This window comes from Cajanus cajan, chromosome 2 (assembly GCF_000230855.2).
Source record: "Cajanus cajan strain Asha chromosome 2, NIPB_CcT2T_4, whole genome shotgun sequence".
NCBI lineage: Eukaryota > Viridiplantae > Streptophyta > Magnoliopsida > Fabales > Fabaceae > Cajanus > Cajanus cajan.
The window spans coordinates 42,167,553-42,192,995 of NC_138518.1; the positions used below are offsets into that span (position 1 = coordinate 42,167,553).

The 25,443-nt window shown below is 34.9% G+C and overlaps 4 protein-coding genes across 4 annotated transcripts; all 4 read left to right on the forward strand.

Annotated features, from left to right (window-relative positions):
- The first annotated feature begins 215 nt into the window (after positions 1-215).
- On the forward strand, positions 216-25,443 carry LOC109807383 (uncharacterized). Its single transcript, XM_083068186.1, has 9 exons — positions 216-607; positions 693-987; positions 1,147-2,640; positions 4,055-4,275; positions 4,358-4,467; positions 4,582-4,858; positions 4,948-5,052; positions 15,131-15,243; positions 21,073-25,443. The coding sequence occupies exon 9, from the start codon at positions 21,738-21,740 to the stop codon at positions 23,292-23,294; it is 1,557 nt and encodes a 518-aa protein (XP_082924312.1). The 5' UTR covers positions 216-607; positions 693-987; positions 1,147-2,640; positions 4,055-4,275; positions 4,358-4,467; positions 4,582-4,858; positions 4,948-5,052; positions 15,131-15,243; positions 21,073-21,737; the 3' UTR covers positions 23,295-25,443.
- Positions 275-1,368, forward strand: LOC145949306 (disease resistance protein RPV1-like). Its single transcript, XM_083069610.1, has 3 exons — positions 275-607; positions 712-987; positions 1,147-1,368. The coding sequence occupies exons 1-3, from the start codon at positions 275-277 to the stop codon at positions 1,366-1,368; spliced, it is 831 nt and encodes a 276-aa protein (XP_082925736.1).
- Positions 15,119-18,575, forward strand: LOC109793538 (disease resistance protein RPV1-like). The gene is made up of 5 exons (XM_083069611.1): positions 15,119-15,223; positions 15,410-15,658; positions 15,739-15,920; positions 16,940-18,016; positions 18,102-18,575. The coding sequence occupies exons 1-4, from the start codon at positions 15,119-15,121 to the stop codon at positions 17,526-17,528; spliced, it is 1,125 nt and encodes a 374-aa protein (XP_082925737.1). The 3' UTR covers positions 17,529-18,016; positions 18,102-18,575.
- LOC109793537 (uncharacterized) lies at positions 17,915-20,289 on the forward strand. Its single transcript, XM_083069612.1, has 6 exons — positions 17,915-18,016; positions 18,102-18,410; positions 18,476-18,757; positions 18,865-19,105; positions 19,295-19,422; positions 19,534-20,289. The coding sequence occupies exons 1-6, from the start codon at positions 17,915-17,917 to the stop codon at positions 20,287-20,289; spliced, it is 1,818 nt and encodes a 605-aa protein (XP_082925738.1).

Below are 25,443 nucleotides of genomic sequence, written 5' to 3' on the forward strand. Positions count from 1 at the left end.
AGTCATTGTCACAACTAGAGATAAACAAATTTTTAGTCTAGTTGGTGAAGTATATGAGGTCAAGGAATTGAGTTTTGATCAATGTCTTCAACTTTTTTGTTTGACTGTTTTTGGACAAAAACAACCTAAACATGGATATGAAGATCTTTCTAGAAGTATAGTTTCCTATTGCAAAGGTGTTCCTTTGGCTTTAAAAGTTTTGGGTACAAGTCTTCGTTAAAGAAGTGAAGAGGTATGGGAAAGTGAATTGAGAAAGCTCCGAAAGATTCCAAATATGCAAATTCATAACATTTTAAAATTGAGTTATGATGGCTTAGATCATTCTCAAAAGAACATCTTTTTAGGCATTGCTTGCTTATTCAAAGGAGAAAACAAGAATTTTGTAACAAGTCTACTAGAAGCTTGTGGTTTTTGTGCAGTATCTGGAATCGAAGTCCTTTTGGACAAAGCTCTCATAACAATTTCAAATTACAATGAGATAGAAATGCATGACTTGATACAACAAATGGGTCAAGAAATTGTTTATCAAGAATCCATCAAAGATCATGGAAGACGAAGTCGATTATGGAAACATGATGAAGTGTATGAAGTATTGAAATATAACAAGGTAAGTGGAAAATTTAATGATTTATTTATGTACTATAGCTAGTATGATAGCCCAACCAATTATTATTTTTAATTTATTTTAACAGGGAACTGATGATGTTGAAGAATTTGGATACATTAACTGAGGATCTGTGTTTGAGCTCTGATTTCCTTGCAAAGATGCCTAATGTGAGATTTCTTAAAATCCATACAGAGCATTGGAGTCGGAACAAATTTAATGTGTCCCTTCCTCATGGTCTCGAGTCATTCACTTATAAATTGAGGTACCTTGGATGGGAAGGATTTTGTCTCGAGTCTTTGCCGTCTAACTTTTGTGCTAAACAACTTGTAAAGCTTGACTTGTCTTTGACCAAGGTTAAAAGGCTTTGGGATGGGGTTCAGGTAGGAATGTGACTATACTTGCTACATTTTTTTCCTCTAAGTTTTTAAAGGTACAAGTGAGCCTTGAATGGTAACTAGTTAGGTTTCTCTTTTAGTTAAGGCTCATGATTATCAATTTAAATTTTTTCTTAACATTGTGATGCATCTTTCTTGTTACAGGATCTTTCGAATTTAAAGACAATTCTCTTAGATGACTTGCCAGAGCTGGTTGAGATTCCGGACTTATCTATGGCAAGAAAACTTGAACGTATTTCTCTTAAATATTGTATAAGTTTGCGTGAGCTCCATCCATCCATCACGTCTCTCCCTAAGCTAACAGCATTGGTGTTATATCGATGTTCAAAAATTGATATCCTTAAAGTTCATTCAAAATCTCTTTGAAAACCTAGCACCTTTGATTGTTCATCATCTCTCAAGGAATTCTCAATTACATCAAAGGAAATGACTACTTTGAGCTTATCAGATGAAGCAGGAATGGGGTCAATTACAACACTGAACCATTCTGAGTGTGTGAAGCACAATGCATGCCATACCCACCACAACTTTGGCAACTTATCGTCTTTAGAAAAGTTATGGTTAAGTGGAATTAATGATGTGAGCTTGTTTGCAAACATCCAAAACCTTTCACTGCTAAAAGTACTTCACCTGGAAAATTGTCAAAACCTTGTGTCTCTACCACAACTTCCACCATCACTGGGTGTGCTTGATTTAACTGGTTTAAGGGAACTCGTGTCTCTACCACAGCTTCCACCATCCCTTCGCAGCCTTTGGTTAGATGACTGTAGGAAACTCGTGTCTCTGCCACAGCTTCCACCATCCCTTGTCAATCTTGAGTTAACTGACTGTAGGAAACTCGTGTCTCTGCCACAGCTTCCACCATCCGTGACATATGTGAGAGCCATTAATTGCACTTTTCTAGGGACAGATTTCACTCAACGTTAACGGATAGCATTACAACACATGTTGAGTCACTCACAGAGTTTTGACTACGAAACATGTTCCATGTTCTCAAGAGGCCATGTGACCGACAAGTGTGAGTTTCAAAAAGTAGGGACTTCAATAACTATTCCTTACCTCTCACCGTCTAACTTGTGTGGTTTCATTTGTTCCCTCGTTCTTTACAGGGGGTCATACGGTGGTCATGTTACGTCTTCAATCTATCAAGATGACGAAAAGGTCTTCTACGACTTTTACTCAGTCCCCAAAAATCTAACTTCTGATCACATTTTATTTTAAACCAGAAGATCTTTCCAATGACATACCATTTAAATTTGAATTTCATTTCTATGACCGGGATAGTGATAAAGATTATGGTCAAGAGAGAATAAAAGAGAGTGGAGTCTTCCCGGTGTATGCCTCAAGCATAGAAATTGGAGTTGGAGCATCTAATGCTGAAAATGAATTGGAATCCATTTCTCAAATCAATAATAATGAGTCACAGCCTACTGAAAATGGAGATGCAATTAGAGTTGGAGTTGGAGGCTCTAATAATGAAAATGGATTGGAATCCATCACTCAAATATGTGAGAATGAGTCACGACATGAATCGATTAGGGTTAAAGGCTCTAACAATGATAATAAATTGGAGTGGGAACAACTTCTTCATGGGATTACTTCATCGGTGTGAAACTTCACATACTTCACTTCTTCTTTGTAGGCTCCTTATTTTTAACTCTTTTCTTAAATTAAATTATACCTTCAAAATATAGTAGATATATGTTGAAAATACTCTTGATTCTAGAAAATTTATACCTTACATATTGCAATGACATTATGTTGTACTCCAACGTTGAGCATGTTTTCTTTTGAAATACTTACAAAGAATATTGGTGGGAAATGAGCTCTAGTATGGTAGAAAAGTCAAAGCAATACTTGGATTGGTGGTCTATTTCACATTTACAAATAAAAAGAGATTGGTTATTTTACGGTGGATGAGTGATATAAAACTATAATGGTAATGGATTTATGATTCAAAATAGGAAAATCTTTTCCCCCCTCTTATCAATAAGATGACTGATATCAAACAGTAATGTGTTAGAAATGTTTCTCGGTTCAGACAATATATTATTACAGATGATATGAATCAAACTATTTAAATTGGTTGAGTGATTTTCTTGATTGGATCAAATAAGATCCAAATCAATTAAATCCAACTTGTGTTGGCTTGGATTACGGATTTGTATTTTATAATTGTGATGATTCAAAAATTAAAATAATTAAAATTATTATTATTATTATTATTATTATTTTATTATATTTAACATCTTAATATTATTTTATAATATGATTTTACTAGTAACATTTAAGTGCAATATTATTATACTATACTAACACTTTAGCTAGGGGTGTTCAAAAAATTATATTAAACTAAACTATTGTAAAAATTAAACTAAACTAGACTATAAAAAACTAAACTAAACTAGACTATTAAAGACTAAACTATAATAAAAAGTAGTTTAGTGCACTATAATTCTAAGTAAATAATTAATTTATAGGATTAAAAGAAATTTTTTTTTTATTAATTGAATAAAAATTTATATACCTTGGAATTTGAATTTAATTTCTATGAATGGGGTAGTGGTGAAGATTACAGTCAAGAGAGAATAAAAGAGTGTGGAGTCTTCCCAGTGTATGCCTCAAGCGTAGAAATTGGAGTTGGAGCATCTAATGCTGAAAATGTATTGGAATCCATTTCTCAAATCAATAATAATGAGTCACAGCCTAGTGAAATTGGAGATGCAGTTGGAGTTGGAGGCTCTAATAATGAAAATGGATTGGAATCCATCACTCAAATCTGTGAGAATGAGTCACAACATGAATCGATTAGAGTTAAAGGTTCTAATAATGATAATGAATGGGAGTGGGGATTTTATGCTTATTAGACTACTTCATCCGTATGAAACTTTACCTAATTCACTTCTTCATTGTAGGCTCCTTATTTTAACTCTTTTCTTAAATTAAATTATAACTTCAAATATAGTAGTTATATGCTGGAAATACTCTTGATTTTGAAAAATTATAACTTGTATATTACAATAACATTGTGTTCTACTCCAACGTTGAACAGGTTTTCTTTTGAAATACTTATGGAGAATATTGGGGGGAAATGAGTTCTAGCATGGTGGAATAGTCAAAGCAATATTCAGAACTCTTTGGTGGTCTATTTCACCTCATTTACAAATAAAAAGAAATTATTTATTCTACAGTAGATGAGTGATATATCAAACTATGATGGTAATGAGTGATCTTGAAGTCATGGAACCCAAGTCGCCTGAGGATATATACAAGGTGAGGTTTTGATGATAATTTTACTTTTGCCCAAATGTATTCTGTACAAGATATAACTCCCTGAGATTTTTACATCTTGTAGGCGCACTTGCTTGATGGCCGGGTTAGTGCTGGAGCAACTGTTGATTCAACTAGACAGTTGCTGCTACTTTTGTCAATGCATTGCCATTTGTAAATGCTGGCTTTGGTCAGGTGTATTTCATATGTCACGATTTTGTATGTTGTAATTGTAGTGATTTTGGGTTAATGATCTCTTTTGTTCTTTTCAATCTTCTACTTCCCTCACTTCCCATTATTGTTTTGCAGGATAAATTAATGACCGTTTCATCAAAGTCTTCATGCAGTGGTTCTTCTGGAAATTGGCCTTTACTGTTGAATGAGTTTTTCTTATCTGTGGTGTGGACTATATAATTTCATTTGCAATACTTATGTATCATAACAGGGTATGATTTTACTCTGGCATGTTGACTCGGGACTTGCTCAAATTAACAAATACTTCCATAGTAATGATAATCATGTCATTGCTGGTGCATTATTGGAAGTTGGAATTGTCAATTGTGGTATCAAGAATGACTGTGATCCTGTGAGTTTCTGTTGCCTTTCCCTATGCTTGATATGAGAGTATGGTGTAGCTTTTGTTTCTATATTAGATGTTATTTGTCCAATTTTCAGGCAATGGCACTTCTAGGTGATTATATAGATAAAGAAGACACTTCAATCAGGATTGGTGCAATTGTGGGTTTGGGAATTGCATATGCTGGTTCCCAGAATGAGTAGGTGAGCTGTTTCTCTATTTTTTTAAATATTGTTGATGTACATGTTACTTCCTATTTGCAAATGTAAAGATTTTAATTTACTCTTGCTTATTGAAAGCTATACTGAATGATACTAAAGTTCCACTTGATGTGAGTGCTTTGACTGCTATTTCTTTGGGCTTGATGATTATTAAGTAAAAAAAATGCATCTTTTGGCTGTCAAAAATTGCAGACAAACAGGGATACATCTTTTGGTGGTTAAAAACTGCCAGAAAATGTGAAAAAAAAAGAAGATATATTGCGGCTGTTTAAAACGGCCAAAAAGGTTGAATCAAGCAAATAACAATTATTAATAACGCTGGAAATGTGCTTTGTAATTTTTACCCATCAGAAATCACAAAAATAACCATTACAAGTCACACATTTTTGTAGTGGAATAATATACATAGTATTTAAATACAACAATTAAATGTATGCTAAAATAATTGTTTATTCAAATAAAAAAATATATTTCTTTGAATAAACAATATGATGTGCTTCCACTTGGATGCACATGGATTCTTCACACCTTCACGGAATTCCTTGGATGATTCTTCAAGGAATTGAGACGCCTCAAAGGTGCAAGGTGACCTAAGCTTGCATTCAAGCTAAGTCCAAAGAAGATAAGGTGTCCTAGCTCTACAAGGAGAAACTCTCAAGTAGGGTAGAAGCTAGGAGAAAGGTGACTTCGGAGAAGGAGAATTCTATGAGAGAAAAGCTCATTCAATATTATCCAAAGTGATACAAAACTCGGTCATATGAAGATTTATAGTATAAATTAGGTTAAGGGTTTAAGTTGGGTTTACCTAGAGTTAAGTAAAACCATGGTATGGTTAACTTAACTCTAGGCGCCAAAATTTGAATTCTAAAATTCAAATTCTGGTGCCAACCAGCCACCCCCTCCATGTGCACTCATTTGGATGTGATTTAGTATCCATTTGAGTTGCATTTCGGTCACACCATGTGCATGTGTGCACATGGCCGAAATGCACCTTCAAATGTCATACTAATGACATTCAAATGAAAGTGAACATGTTAACCTAAATTAACCCTAAATCTAAATGACCATGAAATGAAATTCCTATGCTACATGGCCGGAAATACAAGGCCAAAACAAATACAAGGCACTAAGGCCCAATCCTACACTAACCCTAATCTAATGGGCTTGAGACAAAGCCCAACAAAACAAAGTGGCGGGCCTTCCTTGGGCTTGGGCCCACTCTTCATGCATCATCCTTGCCATAGCCCTAGTAGTTGGGCCCTTAGCCAATGGGCCTCCTCCATCATCCCCTCCCTCTTGAAGAGGATTTGTCCTCAAATCCAAAGCATCCTCCTCTTGGGTAGCTAGTCCTGTAAAAAGAGATAGATCAGAAACATTGAAACTAGAACTAACTCCATACTCAGAAGGGAGATCTAAGACATAGGCATTATTATTGATTTTCTTAAGGATTTGGAAAGGGCCATCCCCTCTAGGACTAAGCTTTGACTTTCTTTTGGAAGGAAACCTATCCTTCCTAAGGTGTAGCCAAACCCAGTCACCTTCCTTGAAGATAACTTTTTTCCTACCCTTATTATTATATTTTTGGTATTTTTCTGTTTGGGACTGAATATGGTCTCTAACCCTCTCATGTAACTTCTTAACAAACTCAGCCTTTGAGGTGCCTTCTTTATGAATAAAAGAAGCAACATCAGGGAGAGGTAATAAATCCAAGGGAGTAAGAGGATTAAAGCCATAAATAATCTCAAAAGGAGACATGTTAGTGGTCTTGTGAACCACCCTATTATAGGCAAACTCCACATGAGGGAGATAGTCATCCCATGACTTCTTATTGCCTTTGAGGATTGCCCTCAACATAGTCCCTAGAGACCTATTTACTACCTCAGTTTGCCCATCAGTTTGGGGATGACATGTGGTAGAAAATAGAAGTTTAGTTCCTAGCCTTGCCCAAAGAGTTTTCCAAAAATGGCTAAGGAACTTAACATCTCTATCTAAAACTATAGTTTTAGGTAACCCATGTAGTCTCACTATTTCTTGAAAGAATAATTTAGTAATGTGACTTGCATCATCCACTTTGTGCCATGGAATAAAGTGTGCCATTTTACTAAAACGGTCCACAACCACAAAGATGGAATCCTTTCCTCTTTGGGTTCGAGGCAATCCAAGGATAAAATCCATGGAAATGTCTACCCAAGGAGAAGAGGATATGGGCAAGGGGGTGTAAAGTCCATGAGGTTTAGTAGTAGACTTGGCTTGTAAACAAGCAATGCAACTACTACAAAACCTTTGAACATCTCTTTTCATATGAGGCCAAAAGAATTTCTCTCTCAAAAGTGAAAGAGTTTTCTCAATTCCAAAATGCCCCATGAGCCCACCCTAATGGCTCTCCTTAACCAAGAGTTTCCTAATAGATCCTTGGGGTATGCAAAGTTTGTTTTCTTTAAAAAGATACCCCTCAGAAATATAGTACCCTTGATAAGGTTTTTGAATACATAAAGAATAAAAGTTAGCAAAATCAAGGTCTTTCTCATACAACTCCTTGATGTCATCAAACCCTAATATTTGAGAACCTAGGGTATTCAATAAAACATGTCTTCTTGACAAAGCATCAGCTACTACATTGGTAGTGCCCTTTTTATATTTGATGACATAAGGAAATTGCTCTAGGTACTCAACCCATTTTGCATGCCTTTTATTTAATTTATGTTGACCCTTCAAGTATTTAAGTGATTCATGATCACTATGGATAACAAATTCCTTGGTCACAAGGTAATGTTCCCACGTTTGAAGGGCACGAACTAAAGCATATAACTCCTTGTCATAGGTAGGGTAGTTCAAGGCAGTCCCATGAAGTTTTTCACTGAAATAAGCTATGGGGTGACCACCTTGTAACAACACAGCTCCTATGCCAAGACCTGAAGCATCACATTCTAGCTCAAAAGTTGTTGAAAAATCAGGCAAAGCTAGAACAGGTGCTTGAGTAAGTTTAAGCTTAAGTTCTTGAAAAGCTAAGTTATGTTTTTCCTTCCATTTAAAAGCCACATCCTTCTTCACCAACTCGTTGAGAGGTGAAGTTAAAGTAGAGAAGTTAGGAACAAATCTTCTATAAAAACTTGCCAAACCATGGAAGCTCCTAACTTCACTAACATCAGTAGGAATAGGCCATTCTTGGATGGCTTTGATTTTTGCAGGGTCCACATGAACCCCATTTTTGCTTACCACAAACCCTAAGAAAATAACATTATCCACACAAAAAGTGCACTTGTCTACATTGGCAAACAAGTGATTGTCTCTAAGAACAAGTAAAACTTGTCTTAGGTGATCCACATGATCACTGAGACTCTTGCTATATATTAAAATATCATCAAAATAAACAACTACAAACCTACCAATGCAATCCCTAAGGGTATGATTCATTAGCCTCATGAATGTGCTAGGAGCGTTAGTAAGCCCAAAAGGCATAACCAACCATTCATATAGACCAAACTTAGTCTTAAAAGCAGTTTTCCACTCATCACCTTCCTTGATTCTAATTTGGTGATATCCACTTTTAAGATCTATTTTGGAAAATATGGATGACCCATGCAATTCATCAAGCATGTCATCAAGCCTAGGAATTGGGTGCCTATATTTTATGGTGATGTTGTTGATGGCTCTACAGTCACAACACATCCTCCATTTTCCATCTTTTTTTGGCACCAAAATTACTGGTACAGCACAAGGACTTAGACTCTTTTGAATCCAACCCTTCTCCAACAACTCTTGTACTTGCTTCTCTATCTCTTTGGTTTCTTGTGGGTTAGTCCTATAGGCTGGCCTATTTGGAAGACTAGCCCCAGGCACAAGATCTATTTGATGCTCTATTCCCCTAAAAGGTGGAAGTCCAATGGGTCCTTCACTAGGGAATACATCACCAAATTCTTTTAAAAGTTTTTTTACCTCAAGAGGTAGAGAAGTTTCCAAAGAAGATGTGGCAGTGCAAGTTAGTGTTCCTCTACATATGAGGATATGAGAAGATGGTTCAAGGAAGAGAGACGTTTTGTATAAAGGTTTTGAGTCAAAAATCTCTTCTTGAACTATCTCTAGAGAGGGAACACTAGTCTCTCTAGGATCCTCTTTTTCATCAATTTTTAGAGCTTTTTTTTTTCAACTTTTTTTTGTTTCTCTTTTTCTTTATCACGTTTGTCCTTCATTGTACTTGATCCTCCTTCACTTGTGAAGGTGATAAAGGATTAAGCACAAACTTTTTACCCTTATGTGTGAAATTTATTTTATTAGTTAGACCATCATGATGAGTTTGTTTGTCAAATTGCCATGGTCTTCCTAATAAAATATGACAAGCTTCCATGGGAACTACATCACATTTAACTTTGTCTTGATAGTTCCCAATAGAAAACTCTACTTCTACTTGTTGGTTGACCACCATATCCCCATCATCATTAAGCCAATGAAGTTGATAAGGTTTTGGATGGGGTGTGGTAGTCAAACCCAACTTTTCAACCATCCTAGTGCTACAACAATTGCACCAAGATCCACTATCCACTATAAGAGAACAAGCCTTGTTTGAAATGTTACATATTGTATGAAAGATGTTCTCTCTTTGGGATTGTGTATCACTAGGTTGGTTATTGAGAACCCTTCTCATCATAAGAAGTTCCCTATTATAAGGGTAAGTGACCTCACATGACTCTTCCTCACTTGCTTCTTCTTCATCCTCACTTGAAGATGAAGAAGTAGTAGCTTCATCATGGATACTATAAATGTCTTGGCCCCTTAAAATCATCACTTTCTTGTTAGGGCATTGAGAAGCAATGTGGTCTCTCCCAAGACACTTAAAGTACTTAATATCACTAGACTTAGTGCTAGTGTGTGAGATGTTGATTTTTTTTTCTTTTTCTGTTTCTTTACCCTTGTCTAGATTTTTGGAGGGAAAAGTATTTTTCTTTTCAAAGTCATTTTTCTTACCCTCCCTCTTGTAATCCACCTTAGAGAAAGAAGATGAGTATGAGCTTGTATAACTTTTTCTCAAATTTTGTTGTTCAACCTTAATGCAAAGTTGAACCAAATCATCCAAATCCCTATAAGGGAGAAGCTCAACCTTATCTCTTCTCTCAAAAGATAAACCACTCAAAAACCTAGCAATGGTAATATTTTCCTCTTCCCTAATGCCAGCCCTCATTATATATAACTCCATTGTTTGTCTATATTCTTCCACAGTCATATTTTTTTGATGGAGTCTTTGGAGCTTGCTGATAAGCTCCCTAGTGTAATAAGAGGGAATATGCCTCCTCCTCAAGGCACTCCTTAATTCATTCCAATATTGAATTGGAGGTTCATTATGGAGACGCCTATCTCTCACAAGAGAGGTCCACCAATACATGGCATGACCTTGGAAACACAAGGTGGCTAGGAAAACTTTTCTTTCTTCACTCACTTGGTGGCATGTGAATATTTGTTCCACTTTCATTTCCCAGTCTAGATACCCCTCCACATCATCTTTTCCATGAAAATAAGGGAGATCTACCCTAGATTCCCTTGTGTTGGGAGTCCTATGGATTCTTCTAGGAGGTTGTTGATAATGATCTCCTAAAGCTAGGCTATCATGCATTGACTCTCCTAGAGTGGAACTCTGAGCGTATAAACTATGTTGACCATGATGTTTCTTTTTAGCTTTTTCCTTTAATCGACGAATTTCCTCATCCATAAGAGCAATTTGAGCTTCTCTTTCCAATTTTTCTCTAAGTCTTTGTTGTGATTCTTGCTCTTTCCATATCTTTAGTGATCTTAATTCACGTGATAACTTAGCAAAATCTTTGTTATCACTTGAATTAGTATCACTATGAGGAGTAGAAAATTCTTCCATTATAGGTGAAAGGTTCTTTTTGAAGAAAGAAGTTTGAAAAGCAATTTTTTTTTTAATGCAAGGTTAAGACTAAGTACTTGGAGGATTATGTATACAAATTGAACTTTGGAGGGAGGTGAGCTACTAGGAGCCACTTAAAAACCAAGCCTCTTCAAGTAAAAATTACTAATCCCCTTTGTAGTTAATCTCTACCAAATTCTTTTCAATGAAAATTATTTTTGATGTTTTATGAACTATGATATACTAGTCGTGAAAAAGCAATTAAAGACAAGTATTAAGCAAGAATTTAAACTACCTAAACGTGTCCTAGGGTGAGAGCTTGAGAGATACCAAAGATCAATCAAGGACCACTCCCACCAAGTACTAACGAAAATGGTAAACTTAAGGAGAGATGGTTGTGTACCAAAGACACTCCCAAGACACTCCTTGAAATGGCCCAAATACAAGGTATGAATCAAACCGAAAAGCAAAGAACAAGTGGCTTAAAGTAATGTATGAAAACAGCCACCAAGAATTAGTGATGGATTAGTGACTAAATTTGAAAACAAATTTTCAAACTAGTAAGGAAAATTAGTCACTAAAATCCGTCACTAACACTTATATATATATATTTTTTAAAACAATTACAAATACAATTCAATTTGAATCTCCACCAATCTTCACGGTTTGGTCCAGTCCAGCCATCACAAATTTCCAGCCGAAGTGTATATAGTGTTTAAGTTTGAAGTCTTCCAAAACCGAGAGCCACCTATGATCCTTTCCTCCTCCTTTCCTTAGGCTTCTTTTGATGACCCTTGTAGAACTAGCTTCTAGGAAGATAGGCTAGGTCAAACTTAGGCCACACTTTGGAGTTCAATCAAATATAAAAGCATCAAAGAATAGTGAAGAAGTAGGGAAGATAAGAGTAGATTAGGAGATGACAAGTTTAGAAGACACAAACAAGTAGATGACTAGAACAAGAAAGAATTGACCTAGATTAGTGCTAGAATGGATGCACAAAACCAAAACACTCAAAGTTACAATAGCTGAAATTTTTATGAATCAAAAACAAGTACAAACCGAGAAGAAACAAAACAAATGAGAATTCAAAACTCCTTAATTGGCTTTTGCTTTTCAAATTTAGATTTAGCACTTTTTTTTTTTAAATCACTTTTGTTTTGAATTTCTTTTGATCTTTCTTCTAATTTTTTTTTAATCTTTAGGAGTTGCCTTTTACCATAAGGTTTTTATGTCTCATATAAGTCTCGGTCACTTTGAGGAAACACCAAAACCGGATTCAAAAGAAATACCAAATGACAAGCCAAATTAGGTTCAAATTCAAGACAAATGTAACATGCTTTTCATGCTTGTAGATTTGAATGGCACATGCTCACGGTTTTAGGCTCCACAAATCAAATTCAAATTTGAATCACAAACACAATTTTCAGCACACTTCTAAGCAATGAAGATCAAATACTCACGGATGGAAGAAATTTTTAAGACATTTTGAAATTTTGGAAACCTAAAAATTTTCTAAGAAAACTACTAATGATCTAATAGTAGTTTATGAACTCAATTCAAAACAAAAATTATGAGCTTATACTAATCACATATGGATCTCGGCCAAATCCAGAAAAATACTTTTTAAGATGCAATCCAAATGAAAATCAAATCGGATCAACAAGCATAGCTAGGAATGATGAACATGAAAGAACTACACAATCCTACTAGACATGGATTTCAAAATAAAAGACTCAAGCATACAATTGACCGAATAGAATTTCAAATATGACTCAAAGAAAGTAAAAACGTTCTTAGGTAGAAAATTTCCTAATAGGCAATAGAATAGAACATGATTCATGGAGAGCAATTCAAGATAAAAATGCACATATGAATCATTCAAGCAAAAGAAACTAGATCCATCAAATTTAAGACAAGAAAATAGATCTAGGAAGGAATCAACTCTAAAGTGACATGAACAAAAAGATGAACACAAGATGAACACAATTATCCACAGATCACACCACAAAAGATAAGGATCAAGACTTATCTCTTGAAGACAAAACCGGATGCTCTTGATACCACTTGATGTGCTTCCACTTGGATGCACATGGATTCTTCACACCTTCACGGAATTCCTTGGATGATTCTTCAAGGAATTGAGACGCCTCAAAGGTGCAAGGTGACCTAAGCTTGCATTCAAGCTAAGTCCAAAGAAGATAAGGTGTCCTAGCTCTACAAGGAGAAGCTCTCAAGTAGGGTAGAAGCTAGGAGAAAGGTGACTTCGGAGAAGGAGAATTCTATGAGAGAAAATCTCATTCAATATTAACCAAAGTGATACAAAACTCGGTCATATGAAGATTTATAGTATAAATTAGGTTAAGGGTTTAAGTTGGGTTTACCTAGAGTTAAGTAAAACCATGGTATGGTTAACTTAACTCTAGGCGCCAAAATTTGAATTCTAAAATTCAAATTTTGGTGCCAACCGGCCACCCCCTCCATGTGCACTCATTTGGATGTGATTAGTATCCATTTGAGTTGCATTTCGGTCACACCATGTGCATGTGTGCACATGGCCGAAATGCACCTTCAAATGTCATCTAATGACATTCAAATGAAAGTGAACATGTTAACCTAAATTAACCCTAAATCTAAATGACCATGAAATGAAATTTCTATGCTACATGGCCGGAAATACAAGGCCAAAACAAATACAAGGCACTAAGGCCCAATCCTACACTAACCCTAATCTAATGGGCTTGAGACAAAGCCCAACAAAACAAAGTGGCGGGCCTTCCTTGGGCTTGGGCCCACTCTTCATGCATCATCCTTGCCATAGTCCTAGTAGTTGGGCCCTTATCCCATGGGCCTCCTCCATCACAATATTTTTATGAAAATAAATGATTAACATATTCAAATAGCTGGCATCATGAAGGATAGTATATAAAGAGGCACGTTCTTATCGGGTGGTAGGAGCTTTAAGTTTCACTGAATTGTTTTGTTGACATATCCAATAATTGGATATCATATTCAAATACTCTCAATTTTGTATTCGAATAAAATACCTCATGCATTCAAATACAACAATGAAGTACTCTGTTCAAATGAAATGAATTATATTTGAATAAAAAAAATTAAAAAGTTAACCTCTTTCAAATTTTCACTTGATTTTGCAAAGAAATCTATAGAAGTGGGATTTACCTCGATTAATTTCCCATCTAATGAATTTTGTATTAAACAAATGAATAGAAATAGTTCTACTGAATTTTTTCTTTTCTCTCCACAGTCCACACTATTTTACAGTTATTTCTACGAAAACAAACACAACATTAAAGATAACTTGAGATCGACCCTAATCAGCAAAATCTAAGCATTGAATACAAGAGAAAAACTTATTTATTTAAATAATTCTAGACAATTATTTTTAGTTGAGTCAAGAGTATAACTCATTTCATTATATCAATCCCTATAAGATAAAATAGTACCAGCAATAAAGTCTGTATGTGTAAAGAGAGAATTGAATTTTAATCCTTAATTATGCATAAGATGTGAATTAAGCAACTTAAACAACAAAATTAATCCTATGCACAGCCTAAGCAAGATTGACTCGTGTTAAAAAATGACTATTGTTTCTTAAAAAAATAGTAAAATAAGACCAACAAATAATTATGAAAGTCAACCCATAATCACAAATAAAGTAATAGAAAGATTCTTTGTGGTTCTACCCTTCCAGATGCCTTCGCAAGGGATTTTTAAATAAAAAGTGACCGACAAGTCCGAAAGATAATATTTTTTTCTCAAGGCCTTGGTTGTTTAAGGCTAGTTAGTAGTACCTCCTATTCTAAGTGCTTCCCTTTTTTTTAGCAGTCTTTGTTTTCTGGTATATGGATGAAAATCAAGCATCAATTGACCTATAAAAGTTGTAACATCAAATATTCAATTGGCAATATCATATTAATTAAGCTCTTTTAATCAACACCAGTTTGTCTTTAAAGTTGAGATATTTTCTAAACAATCTATCCTTTGAACAGCTGCAGTGCCTTGACACACTGCATAATTTTCAATCAATGTTGGATATAATAATTTATGTTTAGGACTTAAGTTTCGATCTGCACTGCTATAGGGTAATATGATGTTTTGATTCATTATTCATGTTACTTGGCTTTTTTTTTTATATATAATTGTTTACTTATCTTTTGGTCTGTTCAAATGGACTATCAGCATTTCAAAGTCAAAAGAAAGTCGGTGATCAAGGCTAAAGAAATCTCCAAGGATCGCAAAACACCACAAAGCCACACTAGCAATTTGGCAAACGTTTGTCTAATTGTTCTTTTGTAAGTGAGCAAGATTATGATCTTTGAAGTTTGAAGTGCTTGATCTCATATTAGACAGATTTATAAATCCCAACAAAAAAAATATTAAGGAGAAGTGTCAAGAAAATAGTGAAACATAAAATCCTTTTATTATATTTCTTCAAATGTGGTGTTAAACTCATTACAGGTGCAGATCATAATGGTTGAGTTGCAAATCATCAGTGATGTTGCTTCTTCCTCTAACTCTTCTTCTATGGTTTCTTCAAAAAAATATGAAGTTTTTCTAAGCTTTCGTGGTGAGGACACCCGCATGAACTTCACAAGCCATCTTCATGAAGCTTTGAAGAAAAAGGAAGTTGAAACCTTTATAGACTATGAGCTTAGAAAGGGAGATGAAATCTCACCGGCACTCATCCAAGCCATAGAAAATTCTCTTGTATCTATTGTCATCCTCTCACCAAACTATGCTTCCTCAAAGTGGTGTTTGGAAGAACTCAGCAAGATTTTAGAATGTAGGAAAAAACAAGGACAAATGGTGATATACCTGTATTTTACAATATAGATCCATCCCAAGTGAGGAAGCAAACTGGAAGCTATGAGCAAGCCTTTGCAAAATATAAAGGAGAATCCAATTACAACAAATGGAAAACTGCTCTCAACGAAATAGCCAATTTAGTTGGGTGGGAACCTCAAAATAGGTAAATAAAATGATTGATTTTTTTGAAAGAAAAAAAATAAGAAAGATAATGTGTTGTTTTAAATTGAGTTAACCAAATTTGGTTGTCAATACAACAAAAGTTTAAGGATGCTAATTAAAATTATGACACCAATTATATGATATCAATAAAAAAAATTGAAACGAACAGTGAAAGATATATAGCCTATTTAGATATAATCTAGAAAGATTTCTAAGAACTTCTCTACTAAAAATAAAGAATATCTTTCAATAAATAAGTTCTTAAAAACATTTATTGATTTGTATTCAAACATGCTCATAATTGTTTCCTTCTTTTGTGTATGACCGTGCTATGCAATTGTTGTTCTTCATAGAATTTCTTTGTCCACTATTGTGTTTAATTGTGAAGAGTTAAAAAATAATATTTTTTTCCTTTTAGTTGAATAAATGATAGAATGAGATAATTAATTAACAAAAATTTCTTTTACATTGTTTAAAAAAATTCTCCTCAACCGTTGGTCTCACCAGGTCTTCACTATGAAGAACAATATTCCCATAGTATATTATTATACATAGTGAACATGTAAACAATGATAATTTATTGTAATTTACTCATCTACTATGAAGTTCACTATTGAAAAATATTTCAAATATTTTCTCTTCAATAACCTAAAAATAAATTTAAATATTGATATCTTCATTAACCTGACTCTTTTATATCTTTTTTATGTCCTATCCATATATTGTTTGTATGTATTTGGAAACTTTTATATCTGTTATATGCATGAGAGCATGCGAATGTATAATAACAACTTCCATGGTAGTTTAAGTAAGTTGAATGTGTAGAAAAAACATAGATATTGTTTATCTTCTCTAAGTCATTGAATTTTTATTCCTCAATTACATCTTTTTCTCTATTATACTAACATATATTGATCTATGATTATGTATAATCATTTGTATAATTCCTTTTGTTTTCTATTGTACTTGTTAGGCTAATAACACAACATTTATTTCATTGTTCCTTTTTTCGTATGCTAGGACTGAACCAGAACTCCTTAAGGAAATTGTTGGAGAAGATTTGCGAAAATTGACTCCTAGTTACCGAAACCAACTTAAAGGTCTGGTAGGAATTGAGGACAGTTGTGAAGAAATTGAATCAGTACTGAAAATTGGGTCAACTGAAGTTATAACCATTGGAATATGGGGTATGGGTGGCATAGGAAAGACCACCCTAGCTACTACTTTGCATGCAAGATTGTCTCCTTGGTTTGAAGGTTGTTGTTTCCTAGAAAATGAAAGAGAAAATTCAAGCAGTCATAATGGACTTAAAGCTTTACGTAACAAACTTTTCGCCAAGTTGTTAGAGATCAAAAATCATTGTTTTGATCCGAATTTTGTGAGGCGTAAGCTTAAACATAAAAAGGTTTTCATTGTGTTGGATGATGTGGTCACCTTGCAACAATTAGAATATCTAATTGAAGATTATGATTTTTTGGGGACAGGAAGTAGAGTCATTGTTACAACTAGATATAAACAAATTTTTAGTCTAGTTGATGAAGTATATAATGTCAAGGAATTGAGTTCTGATCAATCTCTTCAACTTTTATGTTTGACTGTTTTTGGATAAAAACAACCTAAACATGGATATGAAGATCTTTCAAGAAGTGTAGTTTCCTATTGTAAAGGTATTCCTTTAGCTTTAAAAGTTCTGGGTGCAAGTCTTCGTCGAAGAAGTGAAGAGGTATGGGAAAGTGAATTGAGAAAGCTCCAAAAGATCCCAAATATGCAAATTCATAACATTTTAAAATTGAGTTATGATGGCTTAGATCGTTCTCAAAAGAACATTTTTTAGACATTGCATGCTTGCTAAAAGGAGAAAGAAGGGATTGGGTAACAAGTCTACTAGAAGCTTGTGGTTTCTTTGCAGTATCTGGGATAGAAGTCCTTTTGGACAAAGCTCTCATTAACAATTTCAAATTACAATGAGATAAAAATGCATGAATGATACAACAAATGGGTCAAGAAATTGTTCATCAAGAATCCATCAAAGATCTTGGAAGACAAAGTCGATTATGGAAACATGATGAAGTGTGTGAAGTATTGAAATATAACAAGGTAAGTGAAAAATTTAATGGTTTATTTATGTACTGTAGCTAGTATGATAGCCCAACCAATTATTATTTTTAATTTTTTTTAACAGGGAACTGATGATGTTGAAGGGATAATTTTAAATTTGGATGCATTAACTGAGGATCTGTGTTTGAGCTCTGATACCCTTGCAAAGATGGCTAATGTGAGATTTCTTAAAATTCATAAAGTGCGATACTGGGACGAGTACAAATTTAATTTGTACCTTCCTCATGGTCTCAAGTCATTGTCTAATAAATTGAGGTACCTTCGATGGGATGGATTTTGTCTCGAGTCTTTGTCATCTAACTTTTGTGCTGAACAACTTGTAGAGCTTCACATTTCTTTGAGCAAGGTTAAAAGGCTTTGGGATGGGGTTCAGGTAGGAATGTGACTACACTTGCTACATTTTTTTCTTAACATTGTGATGCATCTTTCTTGTTATAGGATCTTTCGAATTTAAAGACTATTCGCTTACATGACTTGCCAGAGCTGATTGAGATCCCAGACTTATCTATGGCAAGAAAACTTGAACATATTTCTCTTTTGGATTGTATAAGTTTGTGTGAGCTCCATCCATCCATCGTGTCTCTCCCTAACCTAAAAATTATGGGATTATTTCGATGTTCAAAGATTGAAATCCTTAAAGTTCATTCAAAATGTCTTCGTATACTTGTCGCCTATGATTGTTCATCCCTCAAGGAATTCTCAATTACATCAAAGGAAATGGTTTGTTTGAACTTACGTAAAACCACTATAAGTGCATTACCGTCATCAATTTGGAATAATGGGAAATTTAGTGATCTTCATCTAACAGTCTCAAACAATCTTGAAAGGTTATCAAAGGAAGGAGGAATGGGGTCGATTACAACACTAAACCATTCCGAGTGCATGAAGCACAATGCATGGAATATGCCATTCTCACAACCACTCCATCACAACTTTGGCAACTTATCGTTTTTAGAAACATTATGGCCATGGTTTTAAATTGCGGTTGTGGTCACGGTTGCGGTCGCGGTTGCAGTTACTGCGGTCGCGGGTATTGCGGGTATTGCAATGCGGATTGCGGCTATTGCGGTGTGAAATTATTAATTATTTTCACTAAATATAAAAAATTTATAATTATCAATATATATTTTATTTTTAAGGATTTATACATTTTAATTCTTTTTTTTAAATATTCTATTATTTTAATAAATAATTTAATTTATTTTAAAATTATAGTATCAATTTATCGTATTGCGAATGTATTGCGGTGCATTGCAGATGTGTTGCGAACGCAACACCGTTACGTTGCGGAAAAATGTGTGATTTCCAGTATCATCGCAATTGCGGTCCGATGCCGTTGCGGACAAGGTCGCAACAGCAATATTGCGGCCGCAACAGGTGTTGCGGTCCGCAATTTAAAACCATGATTATGGCTAACTGGAATTAATGATGTGAGCTTGATTGCCAACATCCAAAACCTTTCATTGTTGAAATTACTTTACCTGCTAAATTGTCAGAAATTTGTGTCTTTGCCACAGCTTCCACCATCACTGAGAGAGCTTCATTTAAGTGATTTAAGGGAACTCGTGTCTCTGCCACAGCTTCCATCATCACTAAGAGTGCTTCATTTAAGTGATTTAAGGGAACTCGTGTCTCTGCCACAGCTTCCATCATCACTAAGAGTGCTTCATTTAAGTTATTTAAAGGAACTCATGTCCCTGCCACAGCTTCCACCATCCGTGACATATGTGAGAGCCATTAATTGCACTTTTCTAGGGACAGATTTCACTCAACGGATAGAATTACAACACATGTTGAGTCACTCACTGAGTATTGACTGTGAAACATGTTTCATGTTCTCAGGAGACCATGTGACCGACAAGTGTAAGTTTCAAAAAGCAGGGACTTCAATAACTATTCCTTACCTCTCACCGTCGAACTTGTGTGGTTTCATTTGTTCCCTTGTTCTTTACAGGGGATCATACGGTGGTTTTGTTTCGTGTTCCATCTATCAAGATGACGAAGAGGACTTCGACTACTATTACTCAGTCCCCAAAAATCTAACTTCAGATCACATTTTATTTCAGTATTTTAAACCAGAAGATCTTTCCAATGACGTACCATTTAAATTTGAATTTCATTTCTATGACCGGGATAGTGATAAAGATTATGGTCAAGAGAGAATAAAAGAGTGTGGAGTCTTCCCGGTGTATGCCCCAAGCATAGAAATTGGAGTTGGAGCATCTAATGGAATCCATTTCTCAAATCAATAATAATGAGTCACAGCCTAATGAAAATGGAGATGCAATTAGAGTTGGAGTTGGAGGCTCTAATAATGAAAATGGATTGGAATCTATAGCTTAAATCAAAAACCTAAAAACTAGTGCACTAGTTTCCTTGTTTTCACTTGAATTTTTGTCTAACTTGTAGTCACGGTTTCTATAGCTTGGAATCTTAGAAAAATTTGAAACAAAAGGCAAATATACTCTCTGGACTCTTAACTTGAATATAGAAAAAGAAATAATTAAAAAAAAATTAGAGAAAGCATTTTAAAGTGAAAAATCCGAGAGGTGTACATTGGTGAAAAATCACTTGATTCCTTGTTATTGTTTTGACTACTACTTGTGCTATACTTATCCAATTGCTTTCAATTTTTTTTTGTTTTGTTCATCTACTCTAGTACCTATCTAGGAACATTCCTAACTGAGTGCTAGCTTTATTTGGAGTCTTATTTTCTAGTTTTACTTGTTGAACCTCTTTGAGTCTTGTCATATATACATATTACTCTTAACTTTTGGTATAAGCTTTCCAAATTGTGCTTTATTGCTTGTCTAGTTTTCTTTCAATAATTTCCCTGTGCTGGAAGTGGCCTCAAATCCTTGCTCAAGGATCAAGCATTGCTCAACAAAGAGTAGGAAAAGTTTGGACACTAGGACCTAAAAATTTGACCTAATTTAGTGACCAAAACTTCTCCTAAACTTCCTTCACTTGAGTGACCATTCCTTTCACCTTGTGAGGCAGCCACCATTAACCTCTTTGTTGTGTTTCTTTTGCAGGTCCAGTAGCATCATATTGAAGGATTAGTGGCGGATTAAACACTTGATTAAGTGTTGGAAAATTTGCACAACAATCCGTCACTAAATTGGTCACCAAAACCGCCATTTATTGCTTTCTAGGCTAGTTTAAATTTTGCAATCTCTCTTGTATTTTAAAATCAATTTGTAAAGCTTGGAGGGAGTATTAAGAAGCTGGTCAGGTATATCTAACTCCTTGTTAGCTTTCTCACGTGTAGTACTAGTGGAAGTGGCTTGAAAATTTCATATGTTTCAAGCTTCCACCTAGGGCAAACCGACTAGTTGATTATCCTTGCTTCTTTCAAGTGTTTGAAATTTAATTTTGTTTACTTTGCTGCCTTGAAACGTCTAGACTTGTGTAGATTTACTTGCTCACGTTTAGTTTAGTCTCAAAAAACAAACAAATTGTGAAAAAGCATTCAAAATTTTTGTGAAAAGTTTTGGGGAATTGGAGATACCACAAAGGAGTTTAGTGATTTCCACTTGAAAAGGCTTGGTTATTAAGTGGCTCTTTGTAGCTCACCTCCCTTGATAGTGCAACTTGTACACTTAGACTTCCAAGTTTTATTTTCATTCCTAGAAAATCCCAAAAAAAAAAAAACATTTTATACCTTTTTGCATAGCATATAAAATCTTATTGCTTAATCATGAGTCAACATTCTCAAAGTAGTAGTGACTTTGAATCTCCTAAAAGTTTTAAAAGAATTGTCAAGGAGGTTGAGGCACTAAAACTTTGGAAGCATGATGAAATACTTCAAAAACAAAAAGAAAAACTTGAAAAGGAAGTACAAATCATGGCTTTAGAACAAGAGATTCAAAAGATTAAGCAACGAGAAGAAAAACTTTTGAAAAGATTGAATAAAAATAAAAGTCCAAAAGGTTCTTCTAGGAGCTCAACCAAGAGCTCCAATGATTCTCAAAGTCAAGAATATGATGGTAGTTTGAACATGGATGCATACTACCAACCTCATCCTAGGAGAGTCATTAAAGAACACAAACTGAGGGAATCAAGGGTTGATCTCCCTTACTTTCATGGAAAAGAAGATGTGGATGCCTACTTGGATTGGGAAATGAAAGTGGAGCAAATCTTCACTTGTCACCAAGTAGGTGAAGAAAGAAAAGTTCCCTTGGCCACCTTAGCTTTCCAAGGACAAGCTATGTATTGGTGGACATCCTTAGAGAGAGAGAGAAGACTTCACAATGACCCTCCAATCACTTATTGGAATGAGTTGAGGAGTGCTATGAGAAGAAGGCACATACCTTCTTATTATAGTAGGGAGCTTATGGATAAGCTCCAAAGACTCCAACAAAAGAATATGAGTGTTGAGGAGTATAGAAAAAAGATGAAGTTGTATCTCATGAGGGCTGGCATAAGGGAAGAGGAAAGATTGACCATTGCTAGGTTTTTGAGTGGTCTAAATTTTGACATAAGAGATAGAGTTGAGTTACTCCCTTATAGGGACCTTGATGATTTGGTCCAACTTTGTATAAGGGTGGAACAACAAAATTTAAGAAAAAATTCTTTAAAAGGAAAAACTCAAGCTAACTCTTATATCAAGAATGACTACAAGAGGGAGGGTCAATATGACTCTTCTAAAAGCTCTAGTAAAAGTCAAGAAAAAGAAAAAGAAAATGATAAAAATGTTGTCACTTCTAGTAGTAAAACTAGTGACATCAAATGCTTTAAATGTCTTGGGAGAGGCCATATAGCTTCTCAATGTCCAACTAAAAAGGTCATGATTTTGAGAGGACAAGACATTTATAGTAGTCTTGATGAATCTAGTTCTACCACTTCAAGTGGTAGTGAGACTAGTGAGGAAGATCCTAAAATTGAAAAGTTATATCCTGTGGATGGTGATCTTCTTATGATCAAAAGGCTTCTTGGAAGCCAACCTTGTCCCACTTCACTATCTCAAAGAGAGAACATCTTTCATACAAGATGTTTGGTTTCTAAAAGAACTTGTTCTCTCATTGTTGATAGTGGATCATGTTCTAATTGTTGTAGTACAAGGTTGGTTAACAAGTTAGCCCTTACCACCATTCCTCACCCTCACCCTTATAAACTTCATTGGCTCAATGAAGGTGAGGAATTGGAGGTGAATCAACAAGTGAAGGTCAAGTTTTCTATAGGGGATTATAAAGACAAAGTTTTATGTGATGTGATCCCTATGGAAGCTTGTCATATTTTGCTTGGTAGGCCATGACAATTTGATAAACAAACTATACATGATGGCCTCCTCTAACAAAATATCCTTCACTCATAAAAATAAGGAAATTATTTTTAATCCTTTAACACCATCCCAAGTGTTTGAGGATCAAAAGCAAATGAAAAAGAAAAGAAACAAAGAAAAGAAAGAAGGAAAGAGTGTGGATAAAGGGGACTCCACTAAGACCTTTATGAAAAAAGAGAGTTATTTTATGACCAAACAAGACTTGAAAAGAACTCTCTTTATTCACAAAAGTCTTGACTCTTATCCTAATGCTGCCACTTATCTTAAAGTTGAGAATGAGGAACAAAATGAATTTCAAGTAAAGAATTTTTCTCAACTTCGAGATATAGTGAAGAAGGAGTGGACTATACCTAGTGTTACTCCTTATACTACTTCCTTGAAGGTGCACAAGGAAGGAAGTATTTCTTTAGATTTCATAAAGCACCCAATTTTCGGTTTACATTGTTTAGTAGATATAACTTGTAATAATCTATATTCTATGTTTGATCTTATGGGAAGTTCTTATTTTTTTGAACTTAATATGTTTCCTTCCCTACAAGACAAAAATAGATTATATGACTATGAGTATCTAATAAACAATCAAATCCAAAATTGTTTAGGACGTTTTTTAGTAGTATTTTCTTTATATTTTAGGAAAAGACTAGGATACCATTTAGGGTACTTTAGGCAAGATATTGTAGTGTTTAAAAATCAGTCTTTTCATTGTCTTAGTCATAGTGTTCTTACATTTTTAGGTTTTACTTCTAGGTTATGCTTAGAAGAGGAGCCTATTTCTAGAGAGTCTAATATTTTATCTTTCTTTGTTAGGTTAGATACTAGGACTCCTCTTAGGATCCATGATCTTTTATCTTATCATGTTACTTCTTATTCCTTGCATGTTTTATATGTAGGGGTTAATTTTTCTTCTTCCATTCATCCTCGAGATTTGAGGACAAATCCTTTTCAAGAGGGAGGGGATGATGGAATCATGCTTTGGAGTGCAAGAGGTGACATACTCAAAGAACCAAGAGGAGTTGGCTAGACATGAAGGTTTGGGCCAGTCAGGGCCCAATGGGCCTGATGGGCCTAGGAAGGCCCAAGTTGAACTTTTCATGGGCCATATTTTGTTATAGCTATTTTCATATGTTTTGTATACATCATGTTAGTATAGGTATCATATATTTTGATCTTGTATTTTGGACCACATAGAGTAGCATTTTAGGTTTTAGGCTAGTTGGGCCTAGTTTTGGGCTTCATGGGCCTTTGGGCTTTTGGTACCCAATATTGGGCTCATTTTCATTCTTGTAATTTTTCCTTTCCATTGTAATTGTTTGACCAATGTAATTAGGTCATTAGAATAGGAAAATACAAAGAATACTAAAGTATGCTAATTAGGTTAAATTAGGTTTAATTTGGAAGTCATTTAAGTTACATTTGAGTCACATGTTTAGCACCATGGGTGGCTGAACATGTGCCACTCAAATTAACCCTAAATGACTCTCAAATCACACCTAAATGCACCTTGGTACCTAAATTTTCGGACTTACACATGTGCACCAAAGTTTGAATTCAAAATTCAAATTTGAATTCAAACTTTAGGCGCCATTTTGTGAGGCTTTAGTTTAGGCACCTATGGGTCACAATTCCGTGCATACTTAAGCCATTCTTTCACCTTTTGTATTCACTTTGAACCTTATATGAAATTTGAGGGCCAAGAGCCGAATTTCCTTTTCAAAGTCTTCTTGAGAATTCACCTCAAAAACCTAGGGAGTTCATCTTCTTCCTTCTCTTTGAAGTGAGTCTTCCATTGATCTTTGAGCTTGGATGCTTCCATCCAAGGCTTGAGCCTTCATCCATCCGTGTTGCTTCATCAATTAAGTTCCATTTCATTCGGTAATATCTCCTTAAAGAGGATCCGTGGCTAGGAGGAGCTAAGGAGAAGAACATTCATCACTTCTCACTAACCTCTTCCATCAGAATCCATCACTCAAATATGTGAGAATGAGTCACAACATGAATCGGTTAGAGCTAAAGGCTCTAACAATGATAATGAATTGGAGTGGGGACAACTTCTTCATGGGATTACTTCATCGGTGTGAAACTTCACCTACTTCACTTCTTCTTTGTAGGCTCCTTATTTTTA